Here is a 22500-nt window from a genome sequence, read left to right as displayed (position 1 = left end):
CTAAGTAGAGGTGAATTCTTGCATTTGGGAGTGAACACTAAGTACAAATGAATTAGTTGAGTTTGTGTGTGTGTGTGTGTGAGTGTGTGTGTGTGTGTGTGTGTGTGTGACTCACTCAATGGTGCAGATGCGCACTATAGAGGTGAAGCGTGAGGTGAGTGTGTGGCGTCCCACAGCGCCTCCAACTGACATCGAACAAACGATCTGAATGTTCTCCAAACCGACCCACTCTAGACTTTCATCATAGAAGCCCTGATATGTCAAGACCTTAGAGATGCACAGAGACATACGTACAGCTTTTTAAAGGTGTGTCCTCTGTGTGTGTGTGTGTGTGTGTGTGTGTGTGTGGAGGTGAAGTTAAAACCTGCTGCAGGAAGGCGATCAGGTTGCTGGTCCCCCACTTGTCCGGTTTGGGGAGGTTGATGTCTTTGAGGTGGAGGACGAGCCGCTCGCAGTCACGCGGCCGGTACACGCGGTGTGTGTTGGAGCTGATGCACACGCACGTGTGAGTGAGTTTCTGCAGGACGTGCCGCGACGTCGTCTGAGCGCTGCAGTGAACCACCGCCACCTGAGTGGAGCGCAGCCTGGAAAACGCATAACGCAACAACATCCTGCACACACAAACACACATACACACACATAGTCCAGTATAAAAATGTGAACATCTCATAGAAGGTTACACACACACACACACACACACACACACACACACACACACACACACACTGTGGGTGTTTCACTTGTTTTTGTACATAATGTGGCATCACACACTCTCAGTTAAACAGTCTTTAATAAGTCTGAAGCAAACACGAAAGTTATAACTTACGTTAACGTTACTCAAATATAAACGCACCATAACTGCACATAAACTCTCATCTCATGGGTGTGAAATGCACTTGTGTATGAATGTGTGTGTGTATAAGTGTGTGTGTGTGTGTGTGTGTGTGTGTTGTACCCCTTGCCACAGCCCTCTGGCCCAACCAGCAGGAATGGCTGTGTGTGTCCAGACTGGAGCCAGTGTGTGAAGTTGTGTAGAGCATGCTGTGTACGTGGAGTGTGTATGACGGGGAGTGTGTGCGTATTGCTCAAGTCCTCCACACGCACTCCATCGCCACGCTGCAGCTCGTACACACACACTCGACCGGAGTCACGATCGTAGTACAGATCCAGAGGGTTCCGCGGATCAGGAGGGATCTCTCCTGCCCAGCTTAGCACCTACACACACACACACACACACACATATGGTTATACCTCTGTGTTTACACACACTTACAAAATGACAGCCCACATACACACACGCTCTGACCTGCTTGGCGAACTCCTGTCGTGATTTTAGCTGCAGATTTCCTCCGAGTCCACGGATCAACCCAACTATAAACTCCCCCCGCTCACTCACCCCCCTCAGATGGGACAAACCATTCAGGACAGCCCCTACCAGACTAGTCTCTACCACACACTCCCCCTAGAGAGAGAGAGAGAGAGAGAGAGAAGGAGAGACACAGAGATAGGCATAGTGATATATTAAAGGAATACTTCAGACTCGGCTATGATGGAAATATGAGGGCAGATGATGAAATGTTAATATAAATTCTCTCACATCTTTCTCATCCTAATTGTAAAACATTTATTTTGAGAATTATAATGGTTTTAATGCGTTATATACAGTGTAGCTGTGTATTTCAAAAGTGTATTGATTGTATTAGGCTTCCATTATAACTACATCTGGAGTAAACATGATTTTTGTGTACAGGAAAACATGTCAGAATGTGTGTGTGTGTGTGTGTGTGTGTGTATACCTGTGTGAACACCCAGTTGAGTGCTCGCTGGAAGTATTCATTAATCCAGATCTCCAGATTGTCCCTGTTCTCCACCTGCTCTCTCCTTAACCATGCTTTCAGCAGAGCGCTAACATCAGTGTCCTCATCACTGTCCCACACACACACACACACACACATCTTGTACACAGGCTTATATTACACATTATTATGTTATATACATTACACTATACTCAGCTGCTCATAAGAAGCAAAGCGTAATGATAGGCTACCTGAGAAAGATGATGCCCATGCGGGAGATGGTGGCAGGAGAAGCACAGCTCAGGTCGTGTGTCTCGAACAGGAAGTTGACGTTTGGGCCGAACTGAATGCGCTCTCCGCTCGGCATTGTCAGCAAACGGTTGTCATCCAGAACCGAGTTCAGGGATTCCACCCACTCTGGGTCGATATCACCATCACACACGATCCACGAACTCACCTCTACGGAGAGCCGGAGAGAATGAAAGATAGAGTGATGAAGGTTGATAAAGAGACTGAAGGACAGAGGAACACAGACTGAAAAGGATAAAGACTGTGAGCTTTGTGACACACTGGTTAGTGACTGCTTGTGTTGTTCAGTGAGCTTTTGAGGAAGATTGTGTGTGTTGTGTCACCTTGAGGTTCCCGGATGACGTGTCTGGAAGCAGCGGTGATGACTCCGTCGCTCCACTCGCGCGTGTCCATGTCCATGTGTCCCAGCAGCTGCTGTCGGCTCAGCGCTTTAGGGTTGACGGTGTGGTGCTGCACCGTGAGGCCAAGACGCTTTAACGCGGCACGCAGCAAACGCCACACGGTTGACTTCCCGCAGCCGCTCGGACCGACCATGACCACGCCCATCCGCTGCCTCATCTGTTCATACAGCTCCAGAGCCTTCCTCACCTACACACACACACACACACACACACACACACACACACACACACACACGCTTACACTCTACCAAACACTAGTATCCAGACAATTCCTCATAAATATTATTTTCGTAATAGTTATGGATCTTCTTCAAATGTTCCAAATCCTAAGTTCTACCATTAGACACCTGACATAAGTCTACAAAAACACACAGTCCTAAGCTAAATGATTTTTAAATTAGTAATGATATATATTTTTTAATTATTTATTAATTATATACTACTTGTACTCTGAAGATGAAGGCGGAAATTTTTACATTTTTACATCACAGTTAGTTAAACAAATCTGAAGGATTACAGATTCTAATAAAATTAAAACATTGCCTCCTTTTTTTAATGTAAATTTTTTAGCCCTAATACATAGCACTTGGATAAACAGTCTAACTGCACTACCAAGAGCTGTTTCACTCGTTTCATGAAATGGGTGTGTACCTGGCTAGGTATGATCTCAAGTTGTGCTTCTTCATAAGCGCCCAGAAGGGCGTTCTTCAGCTCTTCATAGTGCACTTCGTTGAAGTCCACTGCAGGAAAGACGTCTCTAAGCAGGGCATCGAAGCGAGCGCTGTCTGAGAACGTCAGCTTCGAGAGTGTGTTCAACCTGAGAGCCTGCACCACTAACACACTCTCACTCACTGCACAGTGACGGAGGTACAGAGGGACGGAGAGCGGTTCAACGCACTACTGCTGAAGCATTAGAAACAACAACAACAACAACAACAATAATAATAATAATAATAATAATAATACCTTCTGTGTGTTGTTTCCTCTGTAGCTGTAATAAATTCCCACAGCCTTTCAGCACCGTCTTCAGAGCACGCAGCCCCCAATCATAGTGCTGCTGAGGAGTCAACAACTCCCTACACAAATATACATATATACATCATCAATAACACTCACACACACACATATATATATATATACATATGTATGAAAATACATAAACACCATCAACAACTCCCTATACTCATATGCAGTGGATATAAAAAGTCTACTCAACACCTTTTGAATTTTAATAGGGGTGTGTAGTCTTTTTTTATCCACTGTATATGAGTGGAGGGAGTTGTTGATGGTGTTTATGTATTTATGTACCATGGAACACTGTGAAGTCCATAACATTACCAAAGATAAGACAAACCTCCAAAATAGACAAAAGTACAAAAGGAAAAGTTATCAGGGACGCTGCCAGGAGATCTTCAGCAGCATTAAAGGAGCTGCAGGAATATCTGGCAAGTAGTGGTCACTCCCTGCATGTGCAAGTCTCATAAAATTTTGCCAAAACTTATATACAATCACCTTACACCATGTGGCAAAATGTATTTTTGTCTGATGAGACCAAGGTAGAACTTTTTGGGCACAATTCTAAAAGATATGTTTGGCACAAAAACACCATATCACCCAAAGAACACCATACACCATACTCCTGGTGAAACATGGTGGTGGCAGCATCACACTACAAAGTGTTGCTTATCTTTAGTTTGGCACAAAACCTGCATGCCTCTGTTAGACAGATGAAGATGAAGAAAAATTTCACCTTCCTGCACAATAATGATCCAAAGCAAAAATCCAAGTCAACAAATGAAAGGCTTCAGAAGAAGAAGAAGAAGAAGATCAAAGTTTTGCTCAGTCAGAGCCCAGAAGTAAAATCCTATCAAAAGCCTGTGTAATGACTTGAAGAGGGCTGTGCAACTTGACAGATCTGGAGCATTTTTGCAAGGGAGAGTAGAATAAAATTGCCAAATCAAGATGTGCTAAGTTGGTAGACTCTTAGCCAAAAACTCTTAGTATTAGACTCTTAGCATGAGTTTAATTTAAGGCATGTGAAAACTTAGCAGGTTATTGTAAGTTTTTTCTTTTCCTTTTTTCCAAAACAGTTTCTACAGCTCCCTATAAACATTTACAAAAATACACACCATAAACAACTCCCTACATACATATATATATATGATATAGATGTGTGTGTACATTGGTATAATTAACTCTGTGTGTGTGTGTGAGTGTGTGTGTGTGTGTGTGTGTGTGTGAGTGTGTTAACCTGGCCAGGTTGAACACAGCAGTGAGTTTGCGTGCAAGCTCTTTCCCCTGTTTAAAGCCCTCGGAGTAGAGGATGACCTCAGCAATGAGCTCGTTATCGGGGGTCGTCATGGCAACAGGGCGGAAAAGTTGCTTCAGATTGTCCGGAAGTTTCTGTCTCCCTCCGTAACCTTTACCGGCGGGGTTCAGAGTGATGAACACACCAGAGTTTGGGTCCAGCTCCACCTACACAAACACACACACACACACACACACACACACACACACACAGTTATCAGTCTATATCTAGTGCTATAGAGGGAAGTGTGTGTGCACACACACATACACACACACTTCCCTCTATAGCAGCAGATAAAGACTGATAACTGTCCAATCACCTGCAAGTCTGAATGTTTAAAAATCTTGGTGATCAGATTTATGAACTAGATAACCGAGAGATCATTCATGCGGGCGGGGCAAGCCACATCAGGCTTTACATAGAATACGCCAGCTTCTTTATGGTGTGTGTGTGTGTGTGTGTGTGTGTGTGTAACCTCTTTGCCCAGGAGGTGACAGGTGTCTCTATGCTGTCTCAGTGAGTCCTGAATGGCCTGGATCTGCATGGACACGGCAGACAGCACGGCTTCCTCCAGACGATTGAACTCATCGAAGCAGCCCCAAGCTCCGCACTTTATCAACCCCACGAAGATACGACCCATAGACTTCACGTCGATGCCCTACACACACACACACACACACACACACAAAATTTAAGACTGTGGGCTTCAGTAACTTTGTTAACATTTAGAGCTTAAAATGAATTTTCAAGCCTGAGGTACAAGCTGTCACTCCTCCAAAACAGAACAAGGGAAAATTAATGAGCAGATATTTTTAAAAGCCTATTACACCACAGCGCTGCTGAATTCTCACTTCTGATTGGTTATTGATTAAGCACTGATTAATGTTCTACAACAGCAGCTTTGAAAGTAGCAAATCACAGGTTTATATTAATGCGCTTGTTCTAATACATTATCGTTTCTATAGTAACAACTTACGCAGGGACTCGTATAGCGCACGCTCCACATTAACAGATTTATTTAAACGTCTGTAATCGTTCCTATGATGACGTTTTCTGTGACAAGATGTTTATTTAGCAAATCTGGAAGGAGTCTCCAGTGTCGGAGGTAAAGCTGTATAAGGGAAAGTCTTCAGGACAGAGGACAGAAACACGACAAGGCGTCCAGAGAGAGAGAGAGAGAGAAAAAAAGAGAGGCTGGTGAAGGAATGACTGCTACACCGTAAGTGATAAAAGGAAGTACCTTGTCTCGTGGAATATTAAATGTAACAATAAATGGATAAAAAGTATGACATGTCAGCAAACTGCTGTGGTGTAAGAGGAATAAAACACCTAGGGACATGCTGTTATTGGAAAACGATCACAGGGAAAAAGTTAACAGGAACACATCGCATCGTTGATTAGTTTCCTGTCACAGCATGTCACTAGAATAACTCTCAGAAAATCGTGACATTAATATTGATCTGTTCTGCTAAAGGTAGATGGACTCTAATATTTTGTGTGTGTGTGTGTGTGTGTGTGAGTGTGTGAGTGTGTGTACCTCATCACAGTTGAACACCAGCACCTGTCGGCCCAGCAGTCCTCCCAGCGCTTTAACAGACTCAGTTTTACCGGTTCCGGCCGGTCCGTACGGGTTTCCTCCCAAACCCATCCTCATGGCCTGAGTCAGCGTGAGGTAGCACTTATCCGTCAGCGGAGTGTGCACTAGCTTCGGGGCGTTACCCTGAAGTATAGAACAAAACAGAAGAGACAAACGGTGTCGAATTACTCGTCTTTTCTTCCGTGTGTATAAGAATACAGTAAATGTGAATACACTGTGGCCTGTGATGCGTCTCATACAGTTACAGTAGTGTGTGTGGTTTGAGACATGTTCTGTGTGTGTGTGTACCTGGTACTCGTAGGTGTAGTTGAACGCTGCGTCCACCATGTGTACAGTGCAGCGCTGATCAGTGTTCAGGTAAAAACGCAGCTGTTTCTTCCACACCCAGTCGTCCGCACTGTGAACGTGAACCTCCAGCAGCTCCCGCACCACCGACAGGTTGTGGATCACATCCAGGATCAGAGCTTTCAGCTTCAACTGTAACACACTGGAGTCTGAAAATACACAAACAATATCGCATAACAGCTTTCGAGCTCAATTCTAATGTTTACGTCTGCATTAAGTTAGCAAACTGCACTCCTTCTGCTAGCTAGCTAGTAAATTTATTACACTGCGAACATTTACTGATAACTCAACTCACTGGAACGCACTAATAGACACATTTACACACTGAAATACACACATGAACACACACTTCCGCACCTGCGGACTCTATGCGAGCGTTTGTGTCGGTGTAGTGCTCCAGTTTGGCCGTGAGCTCGAGCTCCAGTTGGTGCAGGTTCTGCTCACGGATGGCGCTTTCTACATCCTCTGTGAACTGGATCTGTTCAGCCAGGCACAGGATCTGTCCGTGCACAACCACACACACACACACACACACACACACACACAGATTTCAGTCATATATATAGTCCTGTTATTGCAATAATAACCTGCTATATAATATAATCATTACATAATCTACGTATTATTTCCGTATCATGAGGTTCATATGACAATCGATACATTATTTACATGTTTTTGTGTAACGCTACATAATTATTTTTTACAATATACTACATAACTATTACAAAATTATCACATGATAGTACACTATATAACATTTCTTTTTAAATTTCAGAATTATCAGAGACTATGAGTCATCAATAGTAATTTACATACAATTCATATTTATTAGTTACATTTTTTTACTTAATTTGAACATTTTATCATGAACTGTATAATTGTAAACGTATAACTGTTTCTAAAATTATTTGTCTACAAGTCTTACATATTTACATACATCATATAACTCATATTATATGTCACTATTAAATATATTACATACATCACATTACATTATTATTTTATTACGTAACATGAATTTATACATTATTATACATATATTTAATCATTGTTGAATAAAATGAGTAACAATAAATGTAGCATTTTATGAATTTGAATGAACGCACATCATGCTAAGTGATCTTAAATTAAAGAAATTAATCGGTTACACGACATTTATATAAGAAATGATTCAAATCCATATTTATATAATTTATGATATAACTGAATAGTTGTATTTCAGTCTAAATCTAAGTTGTGTTACCTGTGAGGGGAAGCGGTTGGGGTCGACTCCGCCTCCCTTCACTGCTTTCACACACTCGCACAGCAGGAACTGCAACGTCTCCTTCATTTCTGAGGACAGTTCACTCAGCCACACCTAACACACACACACACACACACACACACACACACACACAGTCTGATTTGTGTTTTGTCACATTATTGTAATTGTCTATACTCCATTTAAGAAGACGTTCCCTAAACAAGCATCGCTTTGTAAGCAGTGAGATAAACTGTGCAGCAATTTAGACAAATATGAGATATCACATGTCAAATTTCCACGGATGAATAAAACACTTTGGGATGTGCTGCTATTGGAAAATAATCAACTTTAGGTTGGCGACGGTAACTAGGGGCCGCATCACACCACAACGTTGTTAATTATTTTCCTATAACAGCATCCCGAGGGTATTACTCCACCTGTGTGTCTATCTGACTGTGATCCGTCTGTCTACCTGTTATCCTGAGTTCACTCACCAGGAGAATAAAACCTCATTACACACCATGAGAAAGTGTGTGTGTGTGTGTGTGTGTGTGTGTGTGTGTGTGTGTGTGTGTGTGTTAGACCTCCACATCATTAGAGATGGTGATTGTGTTCCTCAGAGGGACCGTCTCTCCTTCTAGTGACTTCATAGCTGTGATTCTGCTGCAGCTCGAGTCAAAGTCCACACTGTGGATTCCTACACACACACACACACAAAACATCAAAACACAGGTATACAAGACAAGCACATGTGTGTGTGTGTGTGTGTGTGTGGGTGGGTGTGTGTGTTACCTGCAAACAGCTTCTTCAGGTGTGTCTGGATGACAGTGGGATTTGTCGCTTGGCCCAGGATCTCCAGCAGGTCGTCATCACCGATGAAATAGAAACGAGGAAACGCAGAACGTTTCTCCTGCAAAGGTCACACAGGGGTCAGAGGAAACAAACAAAACCAAAACAAAACAAAACCTTCCTAATTCACTCCTGTTTCTAACGGAAACATCAGCCATTTCAAGGCTGCGTCTCAAACCGCACGCTCCTTTAAGCTTACTCGACATCGGTCGCTTGTTAGAATTAAAACTAAGAATCGGCATACTAATTACAGAAGGCAGTGTCACCTAATTTAGACAAATTGAACAAACTGAGACAAGCTCATAGCTGTGTGTGTGTGTGTGTGTGTGTGTGTGTGTGTGTGTGTGTTATCCAGCACCTCAAGGAAATCATTGAGGGATTTCTGACAGCGCTGTAGCTGATCCTGCAGTGTGTTCAGAGAGTTTCTCATTCCTGCTCGCGTGGTTAGAGACGTCACTCTGCTGTCTCTCTGCACATCCGACATTATGGCCCTAAACACACACACACACACACACACACACACACACACACACACACACACAGACAGACAGACAGAACAGAAGCATACACACTCATAATAGTGTCCAAAATACTGCAAAACAGTTCAGTGTGGTTGCTGTCTTTTGAGCTGCCTGTCTATCTTTCCCTGTAGAACATTTAAAGACATTTTTATCCGTGTTTTATCATCGAGCTTTCCGGCATTTCCAGACAATCATTTTGTGGAAATCAAAAAGACAGACAGGCTGATATAGACAGGAATACACACACATATACACACACACACACACACACACACACACACACACGTCCCTCTGTCTCGTCTTCTCCATACACAGCGTGTGTACCTCTGACGCACACGCATAAACACACACTGGATCCCTGACCTGAAGTCCTGGTCCACCCTGTGAAACCGGGCCTGTTCCCGCGGCAACGCGCCACGCCCAAATATGGGCTCGAGGTAGAGCCACTTCCTCTGGATGCTGTTGAGGCTCTGCAGGAAGTCATCGAGGTCAGCGAGACGAGTCTCCCACAGAGACACCTTATCGTGGAAGCGCTGGTAATATGGCGAGTCCTTCAGGGACTGCAGCAGACACCGGTTATCTCCAACCTCCACACAGGAAAACATCAAGGGTTCAGCCATCACCAACCAGATTAACACTTAATAAACACTGAAGAACACAATTTATCTCATTCCTCTCTCTCTCTCTCTCTCTCTCTCTCTCTCTCACCTGGTTCATGACGTCTCTCCACTCGCGAATGAGGCTGATGTGAGCGCTGGTGCTGTTGGTGTACTCAGTGAGAGAGAAACTCGCTCCAGCAGCCCACAGCTCCACCTCACGCAGAGCCTCACGGATACTCACCTCCGCATGAGCACGGCTGTTCAGGTCCTACACACACACACACACACACACACACACACAGATTAAGAGTAAAGACCCAGTACGATACTTCACAGGTGCACTTCCTTTATTACTGTGTTGAGCAAATGACATTCACATTAATGTCTCTTTCTCTCTTTCTCTCTCTCACACACACACACACACTCCACATTTCTATCTCTTCATTCATGCAAAAACATGAGTGTAGTTGAAAATGTTCTGCTTTGCTGTAAGTATTAGCTTTTTACTTAAAAGAGCTATTATTCTTTGACACTCATGTTTTGCCGCCCAAATAGTTCCTGGTCCACAGAAAAGTAGCAGAAATAAAATCAGCGCTGGATTATATCTGTGCTTAGTAACAAGTAAAGAAAGCTACAAGAGACTGTGCGTGTGTGTGTGTGGGTGTGTGTGTGTGTGTGTGTGTGTGTGTGTGTGTGTGTGGACCTTCAGCTCCAGGGCTTTATCTATGATGGTGTGTGAGACGGTCAGCAGGTCTCTGAACAGGAGTCTCTCCAGAGTGGTTCCTTTGGGGAGGCCGAGCAGTCTAAACAGATCCAGCCAGTGATCTTGAGACAGGTGATCACCTCTCACATACTTCAGCACAGGAAGCAGAGTCTACGCGCACACACACACACACACACACACACACACACAAAACAGCAATGAAAAGCAATGAGTGACATCAAGTCTTTTTTTAAAATCTCCTGACCAATCAGGTTGCATATTGTGGGCTAAGTGGGAAAAAACAAACATGGAGGACAAACTTCCTGTGAATTTTTAGTCTTGTTACGAGAAAATATTTCAATATTTTCAAATATTCCAATGTTGCAATGTAACAACAAATAACAGCGTGTGTATTTTTGAGATGTTCACTGGTACGTGATGTGACGTGCCGCTTTAACCGCGGCTGCGTACAGTCAAGCGGCTCGATTTCTCATGATTTTCCGCCTCCAAAGCTACAGCAAAGACAAACAACCACCTCATCATCAGAGTTAGACCAGAATTTATTTCATTTTTATTACTGATAATAAATCTAATCTAGTATCGGGTTAGTTAGTTGCCCGATATTAGTTAGGAGTGGTTGTTATGGTTACAGTGTGCATGTAACATGGGATGTTTTTTTCCCATATCTGGAAAAAACTCTGGAAAAAGTGTGAAAGCCCCCTAAAGGAAGAGAATAAGACAAAGTATGATGCTGATAAGTTTGTGGGTTTGAATATAAACAAAGCAGCTGATGGGTCGGCTGTAATTGCAATTTAAAACTTTCACACAAGACAAAAAGTATAAAGTTAATTTAAAAAGAAAATCTTCAATCTAACCAGGTCTATGGCAATTCCACCCATTTTTGAAAATTCAGAACAAAAAAAAAAAATACATTCAAGTTACATGAAGAAAAAGAATCAGACTAATACCTTGTACTTGTCCACTTCCTTCTGCAGCATGACCGTCATGGTGTTATGTTCCTCCTGCTTCCTCAGGCGATCGTGCCACATGAACACAAACTCCTCAAACTCATGTGTCCTGCTCCTGTTGGGGAAACACACAGCAAACAATAAAACAGTGCAATCATGTGACAAGTGAGCAGCTAGCACCTTTACCCAATACCGTGGTGTATTTATCTCAATCCTCACTACATGTTTAACATGAAATCTAATCAGAAGCATTGAGGACTAAACACGGGCGATTTATAAAAAAGAAAGTCCTGTGGGTGTTTTCTTTTCTTTAGATCAGAGCTCTTTTACAAAACAGTTACAAAAACGTTTAACATCAAGTACTTTTCATTACCTGACTTATTATTAGTTTGCGGCTCAGAGAGCAGAGTGTCAGTGAGACAAGCTATCAGAGCTACAAGATTCAAACACGCATCTAAATCGTCACTCCGAACATCGCCAAGATGGTGGAATGATGGAAATCTGTGTACATGATGAAGTATCGAGCAATTCAGGAGCAGCAGGAGTAATCATCTGCTTTCTCTTTACACATGCGCTGCATTCTGATGATGGAAGACTCCTCACAAGCGGCTTCGTTCATCAATCACTTAGTACCATTGTGTGTAAATGCCAGATTTAGAAGTTTTAGAAAACTGATTATTTACTGAGGGTTACCGAGGTTAAGGTTAAGGTTAGAGCTGGCATTAATTAGCTTCATTAATAATTAGATCCACGGAAGGTCCTCATAATGATATTCAGACAAACTTGGGTGTGTGTGTGTGTGTGTGTGTGTGGACCTGAAGGTGATCCAGTCCTGCTGCGCACTGGTGTTTAGTGTGTTTTGAAACTCCTCATACAGGCTCCACATGTCTGAACACCTCTGCAGGTCGTGTAGTGTGTCCAATGCAAGAGACATGTCCGGAACATCCAGCCCAAAGTGCTCACAATCCTCCCTACACACACACGCACACACACACACACACACATGTATAAACAAAACAGCATTACCTACAGGTCTAGCTGGAAAACACTACTTCCCTAATGTAATCTTTTATACAGCATTCTGAAAATATCAGTTATAATGTCAGGATCTAAAAATTTAAACACAATGTTCACAAATCACAATAACAAGTGTGTGATAGAGAAAGAATGAATGTGTGTGTGTGTGTGTGTGTGTGTGTCGTACAGCAGCTTCGTGCGTGTGTTCTCGAGCTCATTAAACTCCTCTCTCTTCTCCCTCACTCGTTCCACACAGCGCTGCAAGGCGTCGGGGTCACATGACTCGATGACATCATCGGCGGGTCGGAGCTGATCCCAACGAGAGCGGAACTTCTGCAGCTCCTGCAAGTACACGCTGACTCGACCCGACACGCTGTTCTTCATCACCTCTACCTGACAGAGAGAGAGAGAAAGGAGGAGTGTGTGTGTGTGTGTGTGAGAGAGAGAGATCAAACATCATCATCAAAAGACCACTAGTCATTAACGGAGTTACAGAGTCCTAAAATTCTAATATGTTCACTATAGTGGTGGAGTGAGAGAGTGTTTGTGTGTGTTTGTGTGTGTGTGTGTGTGTGTGTGTGTGTGTGTGTACCTGTTCTCTGATCATGAGCTGGTGACTCTCCATCATCAGCTCGAATTTGTCCCACTTTGCTCTGAGCGAGCTGATTGAGTCAACGCCTCCTCCTGCAACCGAGCGAAGAAGTCTGTTCTTCTCCTCCATCTGCTGGAACTGGGGCAGAACCTACACACAACATCACAGCAACGTTACAGCAACGTTACAGCCCTGTTCTTCTCCTCCATCTGTTGGAACTGAGGCAGAACCTACACACAACATTACAGCCCTGTTCATCTCCTCCATCTGCTGGAACTGAGGCAGAACCTACACACAACATTACAGCCCTGTTCATCTCCTCCATCTGTTGGAACTGGGGCAGAACCTACACACAACGTTACAGCAACGTTACAGCCCTGTTCTTCTGCTCCATCTGCTGGAACTGAGGCAGAACCTACACACAACGTCACAGCAACGTTACAGCCCTGTTCTTCTGCTCCATCTGCTGGAACTGAGGCAGAACCTACACACAACGTCACAGCAACGTTACAGCCCTGTTCTTCTCCTCCATCTGTTGGAACTGGGGCAGAAACTACACACAACATGACAGCAACGTTACAGCCCTGTTCTTCTCGTCCATCTGCTGGAACTGAGGCAGAACCTACACACAACGTCACAGCAACGTTACAGCAACGTTACAGCCCTGTTCTTCTCCTCCATCTGCTGGAACTGGGGCAGAAACTATACACAACATCACAGCAATGTTACAGCCCTGTTCTTCTGTTCCATCTGCTGGAACTGAGGCAGAACCTACACACAAAGTTACAGCAAGTTTACAGCAATATTACAGCTCTGTTCTCCTCCATCTTCTAGTACTGAGGCAGAACCAGCACACAACTTTACAGGAACATTAAAGCAACACTACAGCTCTGTTCTCCTCCATCTGCTGGAACTGAAGCATAACCTACACATAAAACATTCAAAAAGTACATATTTTCCATAATTACCATCTAAATCAAAATTTAAAGCAATGTAACAGCAGTAGAAGGAGGTACTGTGCCTTGGAACATTCCAGGTTGTTCATACCCTCTCTTCGTGAATCACCTTCAGTGAACATTGTTTTTACACGTCCAAATTTCTGTCTTTTTTTTTTTTAGATACAGAAGTTTTGAACATATCCTGTACAATGCATAGTGAGTTAATGAATACTGCAGAGTCTTGAGAGAATTCGAACACTTTTACCTTCTTGAGGAGCCTGAGTATGATTTTCCCTGGAAACAATAAATAATTCTGAAAGTACCTCAGGTTTCTGGGCCTGGAGTTGGCTGTGTTTGGAGTTGGCTTCTCCGATCTCCTCTATGCTCTCTGGTCGTGTAGATAACGCAGCCATCCCACTGTTAACAAATGAGTCTACGGCCTGTATATGACCTGAAGACAGACAGACACACACACGCACACACACACACACACACGTGAAGCAGTCTCCTTCAGTACAAGTTTCTCTCTATTCTCTCATCAGCTTAAAAAGAAAACCTGCCTTATCAGCACACTAGTTTATTCTTTATTGAGTATAGAACTATACATATATAGAGATATGTTTTCATCCAGCAGGTGGAAGCATTGCACTGTGCATGTTTTACATGATGATGTTCTTCCTTCGAGAAGAAATTTATTGTGAAAGACAACAATTACACACTCTTGGTTTAACTGCATTTGTTAGGAAGTTGTTAGGATTGGCTATGCTCATGTGAGCAGGTTACCCTGGATGGATTTCCTCAGAGCTGTCAGCATTGTGTCAAATAGTTTCTGGATCAAATCGTCAATCGCGGCCTTCACTGGCTCACAGTTTACCGTGAAGCAGTCCACCTTCTCCACGCTGCACACACACACACACACACACACACACACACAGTGAACAGAGCACAGCCCCAAGAAGGGTGTTATTTAAAGGATAAAACACTTGGGGGCTGAGTTACTAAAAACTTGCTTATATTTAAAGCTGACGCTGGACGCGCCTTCCATGAATGTTAAAAAAACGTCTCCTTAAATATATATACGTATATGTGTGTGTGTGTGTGTGTGTGTGTGTGCGTGTGTGTGTGTGTGCGTGTGTTTACCTGGGAAGACGTTCGACCTCTTTCCCTTTCGCTTTAAGGGCTCTGAAGTTTCTTTCCCAGTCCTGTACTGTGAGAAGGTGTTTCTCCACCAGAACCTCCATATCCACCTGTCCCAACACCACCCACTCCTGTACACACACACACACACACTCTAGTTAATCATAGATTAATCAACACTCTTCTACACCAGGTATCACCTCCCAACCTAGGGGTCATGTGACCCCATGTGAAGTCGCTTGATCGTCAAGAAAAAAACCTCCTCTTTTGTTTTATTCATTTAATTCACAAATTATTGTTAGAAACATCGCTGACAGATTTTGTGTGCTAATATTTTGTGATGTTACTGGGAGTCACATTCTGTTCTGACGGATTTTCTCGATGAGTAAATACTTGTATGATTAGAGTTTTAGATTTGATACGCAGCTCATGACAACAGTCATGACGACGGCGGAAAGTTTTAAAGAGAAACAGAGTGTTTAAAAACAGCGTGCGTGAAATCAAACATTTTATAGTTTGACTTGGAAACATGACGCACAGGGATGTTTTAATTTTAATGTCTTCGATGAATTCTGCTTTATACTCTATCACTTTGCATGTACTAGATTTTTAAAAGTGATAGCGTGATGATATTCTTAACCATGATGAAAGGTCAAAGGATTATTGTAGTGTAAAAGTGCGGTTTTGACGCACGTCTGCTTACTCCTTAGAGAGTGTGTGACGACATTTGAGTGTTCAGTTCACTAGAGCAGAGAGAGAAGTGTGTGTGCGAGCGTGTGTGTGTGTGTGTCTGAATTTTAGGTACAGAAAGCGAGAAACAGAGATGCTACACAAGACTGAAACCAAGAGTCAGAGTTGCTTTTGAAGATAGGAAAGAGGAAGCGAAAAGAATGACACACACACACACACACGCACGCACAGAAGACTGTACTGCCTGTTTTCACACACACCCACATGGGAATCAATTGCAAAAAACCATACACATATAGTCATATGGGACGGCACCAGTGTAGCCCCTCGGTACCACACACTGGGCAGGGAAAGACCCAGCACTAAACACACATATAGTCAGGTCCATAAGTGTTTGACCCGTGACCCACACTTTTTCCAATTTTGCCTCCGTACACCACCAGAGTGGATCTGAAATGAAGCAATCGAGATGTGATTAAAGTGTAAACTTTCAGCTCTGATTCAAGGGTTTTAACAAAATTATTGTATTAACCGTTTAGGAATTACAGCCATTTTTTTTTAATTTTTTTTTATTTTTTTACATAGTATCCATTTTCACAGGCTCGAAAGCAATTGGACAAACTAACAATCATAAATATTAGGATTATTTTTAATACTTGGATGCAGTCAATGACTGCCTGAAGTCTGGAACGCATGGACGCCACCGAAGGCCGAGTTTCCTCCCTTGAGCTGCTGCTTGTTTGTGGGTTTTTCTGCCTTCAGTCTTGTCTTCAGTAAGTGAAAGGAGTGCACACTGTATGTGTTTGTGTACAGAATTAGATCTGAAAGAAAGTCTGCACTTCTTGATTCAATCACATCTTCATTTTAAATCCATTGTGGTGGTGCACAGAGGCAAAATTACACAAGTTGTGTCACTGTCCAAACACTTATGGACCTGACTGTATTAACGCCACCCTCTGTAAGAAACTATAGAGATGTTCTTGGGGTTCCTCTTCCGGCTGCTTCCGTTAGGGGTCACCACAGTGGATCATTGGTCCGCGTATTTGATTTTGCAGTTTTTACGCCGGATGCCCTTCCTGACGCAACCCTCCCCCAATTTTATCCGGGCTTGGGAACGGTACTGAGAGCGCGCTGTGGCTGGGGTTGGTTTCCTGGCCGGGAACTGAACCCGGGCTGCGGCACGCTGTGGCCTAACCACCAGTCCTCCGGGAACCCATGTAAGAAATTATAGAGTGAGGGGAAATAAACATTCAGATGTTTAAGGTCTTTGTTATGCCTCAGCACTGTTTTCTATTTGAGTGTTGCTTAACAATGAGGTTCCTGAGAACTTTAGGAAGCTGCGTCACCTTGATGAAATCTTCCCACCCGACGACAACGTCTTTTATAACGACACCAGATGCAATTTGCACGAGAACATTTTTTTGCAGCATTTATATCTTGAATCTGATTTATGTTTTGCAATCTTTACATTTGTATTTTTTTTTAATATGGTCTCCAAATACTTTTTTTCCCTGAAAAAAGTTCAATGGAATATGTTAAATAACAAAAAAAAAAAAACGATAGTGTCTGAATACTTATTTCCCCTCACTGTATAAAGGTCTAAACCATTGGAATTTGACTTTATGCTCTTTATTTAAGTGCACAACAGTGAACTAGTGACAAACAGTGGCTTCAACAATTAATCTGGGATTTAGCTTCATGTTTCTTACATGCGTGATCTACACAGTACGACAATGTACTATCCTGTGTCATTATTTAGGATTCATCCTTCTTTCTTTTTTTAGTATCTGTCTGGGTGTTGGTTCCTCTGTCTGTCTGAAGTGTCTGTCTCTCTGGGTATCTATCTGTGTGTGTGTGTGTGGGTGTGTGTGTGTGTGTCTACCTGTTTCTCTTTGCGTCTCTCTACCTGTGTGTGTCTGTCTATCTTTCCCTTTTATCTCTATACATCACTTAATGCATACAGACACACCTGAGCAGGTCTGCGTGTGTATGTGTGTGTGTGTGTGTGTGTGTGTGTGTGTGCGCTCACCCTGAACCTGTCCTGTACTTGCTGCAGTCTGCTGAACAGCTGCTCGGCGTTGCTGTAGATGGTGATGAAGGCTCGGGAGTTGTTGTCAATCATGGCGGTGAATATAGGCTCCGCCCCCTTGTCACTCTCATACACTCCTCTGAACTGATTGGGGATGCTGATGAAGCGCTTCAGCTCTCTGTAGTACCTCACACGCAGCTCCTCACACACCGGCCGGAACTGCACGCGGCCGTGCCTGCACATACACACACACACACACACACACACACACACATACGCGGTGTATTGGAACGTTAATGAAACAAATTCATTGCTACACACACTAAAACACTGCCTCTAATACAACCACAATTTTATTCTACACACACTATTTACATAATAACACACACTCCATTATCACACACTCCACTGTAACACATTCTACTCCTTCACACACACCCTGTAACAAACCCTTATATGAATCAAACACACACAGCACCCAGTAACACACAATAATCCAGAATAATCCAGTCCTACACACACACACACACACACACACACACACACACACACACACACACACAGATATGAAGATTCTCACTTAAAAACGAGGTCGATGTGTATTTCAGGAAGGTTCTTGTTGAGCGCTTGCAGTCCGCACTGGTACTGAAACTCCAGGGCTTTATACAGCTGATGATTCCAGTGCTGTCTCCATGCATGCATATCGCTCACTCGCACGCCCTGTAACACACACACACACACACACACACACACGCGCGTTGAACGGTGATAAACGATTTCTTTATCAAAAATATTAAAATCAACATGTCAGGTAGCTCCGCTCACACCGTCATCCCATAGATCATTAGGATTTATTCAAGGTACTGTGATATTACTAGGTCACATCGTGTGATGAGTGATGAGTGGTTATTACTGACTCGTGAGTTATTAATGATTATGGAGTGATTATTAATTATGAACGGAGAACAGGAGTGATGGTTTTAGGGATTGATTATGGATGAGTGGTGGTGAGTAATGATGTTTACGCTCAGAGCTCATGCCTGGGACTCGATGGTCGCGAATCCAGCCCTGAGCTCCTGCAGTCCTTCCTTCCACCGCTGCTGCTGCCGCAGGAGATCTACACTCATCAACATGACCACCTATACACACACACACACACGCACGCACACAAACACACACCAAAAAAACAAGACACATACACACAACAAACCCACAATCATTAGTCAGAACACAGTCAGTAATCACGGGGTTCTTGCCCTTGACGCACTATGAAAATTCCAGACCTTTTCAGGAACATTTGCTGATGTTTCCTGCTAAATTTAACGGTACTAAGAAAAGGGAACAAATAAAATGTAACCTACGTTAGGGATGTCATGTTGGTTCTGAGAATGAGGGAATGTCTATTACTCTGAGTCAGATTTGTTTTTGTTTTTTTTTTTTTTGCAGATGATATGAGCTTCAGATTTAAATATCTTGATACTACATTGTTACCTTGTCAGTGAAGTCAGTGTGCCACTTGCGGAGCTTCCTGTTCTGGGCGGAGAGCCTCTCTGCAGCATTCTGCAGCTTGTTAATGTAAATCTCCAGCTCTTTTGGGTTCTCCCACGTTATCTGCAGTTTGCCTCCTCCATCCCGCGTCTCTGCACGAGGACTCTGCTACAAATCGGTCGGGTACGGACTTTAACGCTTCAACGTTTACAAGGAGTTATTGATTTACGGGGCGCTACCTATTCATACTGTTCTGCATTTAAATGTTACATCTTGTATGGCACATGCTATATTATTATTATTGTTATTAGAACTTGTAGTAGTAGTAGTAGTAATAGTATTAATAATAGTAGTAGCAGTGGTGTTACCTTAATAACCTGCTCAAAGGCCAGAGCATAATTCAGCATCATTGGTTTCTGGGAAGGAATCATCTGTTGGTCTATGGTGTTGTAGAAATGAGCCACCTGTTGCACACACACACACACACACACACACACACACACTTGCTGAATTTTTCTGAAGAGCAAAAAGATGCTGTGGCCTGCGCTGATGTAACACAGTCCACCATTATCAGCAGCTGTGGGTATTTATTACACACTACACGCTAGTATATCAGTTATTTACTAACCAATACAGCTGATGTTGAAGGCTGTGTGTGTGTGTGTGTGTGTGTGTGTGTGTGTGTGTGTGTGTGTGTACCTGTTTCAATACGAGAGCCTGTCTGTGGAACCTCTCAGCGACGGTAGCTGCCTGTATGATCTTGGCTGGAACGGTGAAGCCGAGAGCAGAGAGCTGTCTCACCTCCTTCACTAAACTCACCAAGCGCTCGGAGTACTGAACCTTCAGCTTTCCATCTACATGATCCAGCTCCATCACCCGGTTACTGGCCTGCAAACTGCACACACACACACACGCACACACACACACACACACACGCACACACACACACACACGCACACACACACACACACGCACACACACACACATACACACACATACACACACACACCAGAAACAGCACAGCTTTTGTCCCCAGCGTAAGACTTTAACTTGTAATAGAAATAGGAAATACACACGATTATCTCCATCACATTCTAAGGAGACCAGTGCAGTGCTCACAAGAAAATAAATAACGACAATTATTTAATGTCTTTCTGACGTATTTGTAGGTCAGGAATTATTTAATAAACTTGCACAAAAAATGCACATGCCTACTGTGTGTGGGGGCATGTTTTTATATCTTGGTGAGGACCAAACGTCCCTACAAGGATGGGAATATCTGACAATTTTAAAGGGGAAAAAACTGCTTTTTTTGCAAAAAGTGCAGCTTTTTATTTAAAAAAAAAAAAACAAACTGTTTCCTTTTGGTTCCTTTTCCTCATTTGTTAGATTGAGGTGCAGACACAGCATTAATCAGCTGCATTAATAATTATATCAAAAGAAGGTCCTCACCAGGATAGTAAGACAAACGTGAGTGTGTGTGTGTGTGTGTGTGTGTACCTGATTCCTGATTTGGGGTCTGATAGTCCGGAGATTAAGTCTCTTGTCCAGTCATCAAACTGCTCCTGCTCGTATGACCTCAGCTGCTCGAGAACCTCATCAGAGAACTGCACAAACGCACGGAAGCCTGGCAGGTCTGATAACAGCGCCTCCGCCATCTTTAAAGAGTCTTCCACCTGAACACACACACACACACACACACACTTTGTGAAAATCTTCCACAGAGCAGGCCTCAATATGGTATGTTCCTAATACAAACTCATTAAACAAGTAGGTCAAATAATACAAATAATTCATTAACTACAGGAGTGAGACTAATATAAACACTCAGTAAGGATTGGAGGTCATTGTGGCAGCGGAGGGTTAGAGTTAGCATTAGCGTCCAAGCGTCGGCTATGGGAAGGGCGAAGGAGTTACGGAGGGTGATCGGGTAATGAGTGAGTAGCTACATCTGTGTGTGATTAACAGAACACTAATTTACACTCTGTGTGTTTTGCAGTACGTGTGAGTTTAAGAATCTCTGACAGCATCCTCCTGAGCGTGTGTGTCAAATATTGGGTTTCGTATTATTATTTTCTTTTTTCAGTATCACATTTAAACATGTACCTAATTAGCAGTGTAGCTAATAACAAAAGAAAAAAAAAACATTAGGAGCTACGGCTAATAAAAACTCATTAAAGTTTGAAGCATAAAAACGTAATATACGGTAAGGCTATAAAATACTCTTTACGTGATGGTGCTAATAATTATTTGGATGCTAACAAATACACATTCTGCACTCTTTTAACTGTAAAATAAATTCCAGTAAATTCTCCCTCAGTACAGTTTGAATATTAAATTCATTATTTAAACATTTACAATAATATTCTAGCTATTTACGGGAGCCAACAAAACACTGTCATTGATTTATTGTGGCTTGGATTAAAGCCATTCAACTCAAATGAGCACTTAAACGTTCTAATAAAACTACAGAAACTCCTTAATAAGTATAACAGTTAATACTAATAATAATAATAATAATAATAAGCCAGTGGTGGTTTGTGATGGTGGATATGAAATACAGAATTTGATAGATTACTTCTAACACTTTTGGTATCATTGTAAACAGACTATCCATGTCACTGCTGAATTTTTCCTGACTCTGTGTGTGTGTGTGTGTGTGTGTGTGTGTGTGTGATTTTTACCTTCATGAGCAGCTGTCTGACCCAAACTATGTTGTTAACAACCTCAGGAAGGTTCCTGCCTGCCAGAGGCCCGGTTTTCTCTCCTGGAACACCATGGCATCGGCCATCAAAATCAGCACGCAGCCCTGCGACAAACAATGAGATCGTGTCATATGATAAATCCTGGGTGTTTAAACCTCACGTTTCGACTGTTAGCACAATGACGACACCACTGAATCTGTTACGACAGGGTATGATTTGATTTAGAAACCTCCGATGGATATGTGACCAGCTTTCTTCAAAATGT

General features: G+C 42.8%; 1 protein-coding gene across 6 annotated transcripts in view; it reads right to left on the bottom strand.

The window, feature by feature from the left end:
• Positions 1 to 22500, bottom strand: part of LOC113544532 (cytoplasmic dynein 2 heavy chain 1) — a 63758-nt gene that overhangs the window by 34829 nt on the left and 6429 nt on the right. For 4 of the 6 annotated variants that reach the window (XM_053239805.1, XM_053239807.1, XM_053239808.1 and 1 more), the window contains exons 11-46: positions 22215 to 22339; positions 21031 to 21206; positions 20230 to 20425; positions 19899 to 19994; positions 19534 to 19698; positions 19083 to 19181; positions 18623 to 18762; positions 18043 to 18277; positions 15327 to 15454; positions 14970 to 15085; positions 14510 to 14637; positions 13249 to 13398; positions 12844 to 13049; positions 12455 to 12610; positions 11640 to 11754; positions 10672 to 10842; positions 10078 to 10236; positions 9733 to 9956; positions 9207 to 9339; positions 8792 to 8909; positions 8584 to 8696; positions 8000 to 8113; positions 7114 to 7255; positions 6700 to 6905; positions 6352 to 6534; positions 5290 to 5472; positions 4758 to 4981; positions 3473 to 3582; positions 3158 to 3357; positions 2429 to 2693; positions 2048 to 2255; positions 1797 to 1926; positions 1307 to 1462; positions 956 to 1215; positions 365 to 611; positions 116 to 267 (exon numbers count right to left, since the gene is read on the bottom strand). In XM_053239805.1, the coding sequence (XP_053095780.1) occupies positions 116 to 267; positions 365 to 611; positions 956 to 1215; positions 1307 to 1462; positions 1797 to 1926; positions 2048 to 2255; positions 2429 to 2693; positions 3158 to 3357; positions 3473 to 3582; positions 4758 to 4981; positions 5290 to 5472; positions 6352 to 6534; positions 6700 to 6905; positions 7114 to 7255; positions 8000 to 8113; positions 8584 to 8696; positions 8792 to 8909; positions 9207 to 9339; positions 9733 to 9956; positions 10078 to 10236; positions 10672 to 10842; positions 11640 to 11754; positions 12455 to 12610; positions 12844 to 13049; positions 13249 to 13398; positions 14510 to 14637; positions 14970 to 15085; positions 15327 to 15454; positions 18043 to 18277; positions 18623 to 18762; positions 19083 to 19181; positions 19534 to 19698; positions 19899 to 19994; positions 20230 to 20425; positions 21031 to 21206; positions 22215 to 22339 (5929 nt within the window). The remainder of the gene's footprint in view (positions 1 to 115; positions 268 to 364; positions 612 to 955; positions 1216 to 1306; positions 1463 to 1796; positions 1927 to 2047; positions 2256 to 2428; positions 2694 to 3157; positions 3358 to 3472; positions 3583 to 4757; positions 4982 to 5289; positions 5473 to 6351; positions 6535 to 6699; positions 6906 to 7113; positions 7256 to 7999; positions 8114 to 8583; positions 8697 to 8791; positions 8910 to 9206; positions 9340 to 9732; positions 9957 to 10077; positions 10237 to 10671; positions 10843 to 11639; positions 11755 to 12454; positions 12611 to 12843; positions 13050 to 13248; positions 13399 to 14509; positions 14638 to 14969; positions 15086 to 15326; positions 15455 to 18042; positions 18278 to 18622; positions 18763 to 19082; positions 19182 to 19533; positions 19699 to 19898; positions 19995 to 20229; positions 20426 to 21030; positions 21207 to 22214; positions 22340 to 22500) is intronic. The other 2 variants (XM_053239806.1, XM_053239810.1) reach the window with 1 other exon arrangement.

The sequence above is a fragment of the Pangasianodon hypophthalmus genome, chromosome 14 (genome assembly GCF_027358585.1).
Source record: "Pangasianodon hypophthalmus isolate fPanHyp1 chromosome 14, fPanHyp1.pri, whole genome shotgun sequence".
NCBI classification, from domain to species: Eukaryota; Metazoa; Chordata; class Actinopteri; order Siluriformes; family Pangasiidae; genus Pangasianodon; species Pangasianodon hypophthalmus.
The sequence above is the reverse complement of the archived record's forward strand: the minus strand, read 5'-3'. Positions and strand labels throughout refer to the sequence as shown.